Below are 4,972 nucleotides of genomic sequence, written 5' to 3'. Positions count from 1 at the left end.
AGAACCGGATCAACAGGTTGGTTCCTGTTCAGGCTGGGTCGGGTCCAGCCCGCTGCTCAGGTCCAGTTGGTTCTCCTCTGGATCTCCAGCTGGTCCGGTTGGATCACATTAACAAGATGTTCTGGACTGTTTCTAGTTACTGGAGATCCTGATGATCAGCTGCCGTCCATCACAGCACCACCTCGTGGCTGTTAGAAGAATCACAGTGTTAGAGATGACCCAGCTCATGTTTTCATGGTTTTTGTGTTTCCAGAACTTTCTGCGTTGCCAGAACAATAAAACCAACTACAACCTGGTGTGTGAGACGCTGCAGTTCCTGGACATCATGTGTGGAAGCACCACCGGCGGTCTGGGCCTGCTGGGCCTCTACATCAACGAATCAAACGTCTACCTGATCATCCAGACCCTGGAGACGCTCACAGAGTACTGCCAGGGCCCCTGCCAGGAGAACCAGGTGCTCCAACACACAGTCAGACCCAACATTTCAGAACAAGTTCACTTCAGAAGCTAACTGTTAGCCTTCTTTCCGTTCCAAACTCTGGCCAACACATTTCATGTTTTCTTCGGCTTCATCGGTCTTAAGGGACAGGTCCGTTCGACCACACAGCCTTTTTACGCTGTGAGCCGTCCGGCAAGCCTATAGCCCAGGACTCCACCGTCAGACGGTCATAAGGCTCGGACCTGGACCCCAGACCTCAGAGTCCAGCAGGAAAACTGATCCCTGTCGTGGATTTCTGTGTTTTTCAGACGTGTATCGTGACTCATGAGTCCAACGGCATCGACATCATCACAGCACTGATCCTGAACGACATCAGCCCGCTGTGTCGGTACCGGGTGGACATGGTTCTGCAGCTGAAGGTACAGCAGGTCGACTGCTCTCACTTGAATGGGTCGGCAGTGACAGCAGATCACAAATCAATATTTACCAATATTTACTCTGATCTGATCTGATCTGATCGGTTTCAGGTTGAGATTTCTCACAAAAATCACTCAGACCTTTTAGAAAAGCCCTCAGTTTAAAGAAAACATGACAAGTCTGTACATTTTAACTATACAACACCTGAGACGTTTACATGTGCAAGTACGGAGGACTGACCCTGCCAAAACTAGCAATAAATATAGAAGTAAATAAATGGCTTAGTGAAATAATTTGCCAAATACTGCATCCAAACAGAAAAAGTGAAAACTTTCCAATTTATTTTATATTAAATATATCATTTTAGCAGGATTTGTCCTCTATATGTAGGAAAATGAAACAAAGAAAAAAAGATTTTCAGAAAATAATAAATATGACCTAAACATACAAACGTAAACACTTGATACAAATGATAAAATAATCTCTGTCATTTACTGGAGTCATATTCATTTTGAACATATTTATTATAAATCACCAAATTACAACTTATGTTACTTCAAGGCACTTATTTACTAAATATGACTTAGACTTGCTGTTAAACAGGATTTATTTCAGGTTCCTTCCTTATGATGAACTAAATAATTCATGTTTGTCTGAATCAAATTTATCCCTGAAGTCTTGTGATAATTAAGTTTTACTTTATTATAAAACACCAACGTTGGCTGGAAGTCTTTGTTTTCTGCCTTTCTGTACCACATTTTCTGTTTGACTGGTTCTGTCCTTCAAAGATCTTTTTATTTGTCTTGGATTTCAGTTCTGATTCTTTTCCTCCCAGCTTTGGTTTCTGTTGGACTTTAAATTTAAGCTCAGATGAAATGCATTTAAATTGGTGTAATTACAGATGTTTGCCTCCAGAGGGCAGCAGCAAGCAGCTGGTTCATCCTCTGCTCTGATTGGCTGACCTTCTCCTGGATGAATGTTTCTGTTTCTGTTGCCAGGACAACGCCTCCAAGCTGCTGCTGGCACTGATGGAGAGTCGTCATGACAACGAGAACGCCGAGAGGATCCTGTTCAACCTGCGACCGCGGGAGCTGGTGAGGGCCGGATCCAGGTTCTGACCCGATTCTGGTTCGGTCCAGATCCAGGTTCTGACCCGATTCTGGTTCGGTCCGGATCCAGGCTCTTTCCCGGTTTGGTTCTGATTCTGGTTCTGGTTCTGGTCCGCTCCAGATCCAGGTTCTGGTTCTGGTTCTGGTTCTGGTCCGCTCCAGATCCAGGTTCTGGCCCGGTTCTGACCCGGCCCGGTCTCACGCTGCGTGTCTGCAGGTGGATGTGATCAAGAAGGCGTACCAGCAGGAGATCGACTGTGAGGAGGAGCAGGTGGAGGTGGAGGTGTCGCCGCGGGAGGTGGGACACAACATCTACATCCTGGCCCAGCAGGTGACGACACGCAGCCTCCCGATTGGCTGCTGGACTCCTCTGATGCGATTCTATTGGACCAGATGTTTGTTCTGATGCTGGGTTCTGATTGGCAGCTGGCGAGACACAACAAAGTTCTGCAGAACCTCCTGAAGCCGCCCAAGAACAGCAAGGAGGGTGAGGAGGGCATCTCCTCCATGGTAACCGTCCAACCACTCATCCAACCATCGAACCATTCATCCAACCAACCATCCAGTCATCCAGCCATTCATCCAACCGTTCTCCCCCTGCAGCTGACCCTCCAGAGCCGTCCTCTGTCCCAGATGTTGAAGTCTTCGGCTCCAGCTGAGGTCGTGGATCAGGATCCTCTGGAATACTACGACCAGCACACGGCTCAGATCGAGGTCCTTTATTATCCCAAACTTTGTCATCAAGCTGATGACGAAGTTTTTCATCTGAAGAACTTTAGAAAAATACTTTCACAAAATAAAACGCCCCTCTAAATGTTCCAGGTCTTTTAATTTGAAGTTTCTCCAGCTCTTCCTGTCATTCCTGCTTCATTTCTCCAGATTGTGCGTGACGACCGCAGCATGGAGCAGATCGTGTTTCCTGTTCATCCCATCTGCGAGTTTCTCACCGAGGAGTCAAAGCTCCGAGTCTTCAACACCACGGAGCAGGACGAGCAGGGGTCAAAGGTCACGCACTTCTTTGAGCAGACGTCGTTCCTGCATGGAGAGATGGAGTGGCAGAAGAAGCTGAGGAGTGAGAGCAGAGCGCCGGCCGGTAACATCCCCGGATGTTTCCGGCTCTGAGCCTGTGTCCGGTCTGTTGCAGGCATGCCGGTTCTGTACTGGTTTTCCAGGAGGATGACTTTGTGGGGAACCATCTCCTTCAACCTGGCCGTCTTCATCAACCTCATCATCGCCTTCTTCTACCCCTACGGCTCTGGCCAGGGTGCGTGGGTGGATCTTTGGTCACTTCTAGTCGAACGTTTGAGTTCCCTCCACCTGTGAAACTCCCTGTGATTGGTCCGTTCTCTTCCTGTGTAGGAGCGATCGATGACTCCATGCTGCTGATGCTGTTCTGGATCCTGACCGGGCTCTCCGTCCTGGGCTTGTTCTCCAAGCAGTATGGCTTGCAGCCGCTCACGCTGGCGCTGATCCTCAGGTCCATCTACCACCTGGGCATTGGAAACACGCTCATCCTGCTTGGATCGCTCAACGTAAGAGACAGTGCAGCCGTGATGGGCAGCGCCAGCTGAGAAGTTAGCTGCGCTAGCTCTAAAGTGCTAACCATAAACACTTGTTTTGCTAATGCTAACGAGGTAGACCAACATGGTAGTTAGCAGAAGCTAATGCTATCGTTATTTAGCTAGTACATTAATCGTCTTCAAAGTCAGCAAAACGCACCAAGTGAAAACCAGCTTCAGTATTAATGGATTAGCATCATTGTGGAAAAAGTTCTGATTCGGTTTGATCAGACAGGTTTTCTTTCACGTTACTGGATAAAATCCGGGGAAGCACTATTTGAAGGAGTGTGTGTGACTGTCTGACTGTCATCTTTCGCTAAATAACACGTTTAATGCAAAGTTGCTCTAAAAGTTACACTGAAAGTCCAATTAAAGTGCCAACTTTGCATTAATGTGTCATTATTTAAAAAAATAATGCAAAGTGTGTGTGCGTGTGTGTCCAGCTGATCAATAAGGTGGTGTTTGTGGTGAGCTTTGTGGGGAACAACGGGACCTTCATCATGGGCTACAAAGCCATGGTGATGGATGTGGAGTTCCTGTACCACCTGGCCTACGCCCTCACCTCCACCCTGGGCCTCTTCGTCCATGAGCTCTTCTACAGCATCCTGGTACGGCAGCGTTCAGTCCTCTGGGTTCTGCAGACCCTGATGATGATGATGATGGTGGTGGTGTGTGTGTGTTTCCAGCTGTTTGACCTGATCTACCGGGAGGAGACGCTGTTCAACGTGATCAAGAGCGTGACCCGGAACGGGCGCTCCATCCTGCTGACGGCGCTGCTCGCCCTCATCCTGGTCTACCTCTTCTCCATCCTGGGCTTCCTGTTCCTGAAGGAGGATTTCATCATGGAGGTGGATCCGCTGCTGCAGCTGTCTGCAGACCCTCAGCACACCGAGGCGGCCCAGGACTTCCTCAGGTCGTGCTCCACAGACGGAGTCAGCTGCACCGCTGAGACGAGCGTGGAGACGGTGGCGGAGGAGGAAGGTAGGAGCTGCAGAGGTTCCGATCCGGAGCGGTTCCGAGGTTCTCCAATATATCACATACATCAAATACATCAGTCAGTGTTAAAGTTCTTATGGTTCAACATCTCCAAACAGGATTTCAGCCTCAATTTAAAGGAACTCAGACTGAGACATTATGGGCTGTTAAACGGCCGGTATCGTGTAAAATCAGCTTTTTTTCTTTATCTTTCCATCATATTTTAATGTTTTTAATCAACAACATTCCTGCTGTGTTGCTCTGATTCTTTCATATTTGAGAAATGCTGTAATCTCCATTTTAACCATCCAACTGTTTAAACAGCTGGGTGGCCCTAGCCCCGCCTTCAAGGACAAAGCTCCTCCCCCACTCAGCTCCTTCAGACTAGCCAGCAGCAATTAGCATACAGCTGCTGAGCTCATTAAAAGAGCTGCTGCTCAGAGCGACGCTGGTAAAAACATTAACCGGTTAAT

General features: G+C 48.2%; 1 protein-coding gene across 2 annotated transcripts in view; it reads left to right on the top strand.

Moving 5' to 3' along the window:
* Positions 1-4,972, top strand: part of itpr3 (inositol 1,4,5-trisphosphate receptor, type 3) — a 51,888-nt gene that overhangs the window by 44,238 nt on the left and 2,678 nt on the right. For both annotated transcript variants that reach the window (XM_016664169.1, XM_007578216.2), the window contains exons 44-54: positions 254-454; positions 748-858; positions 1,855-1,950; positions 2,183-2,296; positions 2,392-2,475; positions 2,569-2,679; positions 2,845-3,037; positions 3,110-3,229; positions 3,325-3,497; positions 3,968-4,132; positions 4,211-4,505. In XM_016664169.1, coding sequence (XP_016519655.1) covers positions 254-454; positions 748-858; positions 1,855-1,950; positions 2,183-2,296; positions 2,392-2,475; positions 2,569-2,679; positions 2,845-3,037; positions 3,110-3,229; positions 3,325-3,497; positions 3,968-4,132; positions 4,211-4,505 — 1,663 coding nt within the window. The remainder of the gene's footprint in view (positions 1-253; positions 455-747; positions 859-1,854; positions 1,951-2,182; positions 2,297-2,391; positions 2,476-2,568; positions 2,680-2,844; positions 3,038-3,109; positions 3,230-3,324; positions 3,498-3,967; positions 4,133-4,210; positions 4,506-4,972) is intronic.

This window comes from Poecilia formosa, unplaced genomic scaffold (genome assembly GCF_000485575.1).
Source record: "Poecilia formosa unplaced genomic scaffold, Poecilia_formosa-5.1.2 Scaffold471, whole genome shotgun sequence".
NCBI classification, from domain to species: domain Eukaryota; kingdom Metazoa; phylum Chordata; class Actinopteri; order Cyprinodontiformes; family Poeciliidae; genus Poecilia; species Poecilia formosa.
Note: the sequence above shows the minus strand (reverse complement) of the source record. Positions and strands in the feature narration are given on the sequence as shown.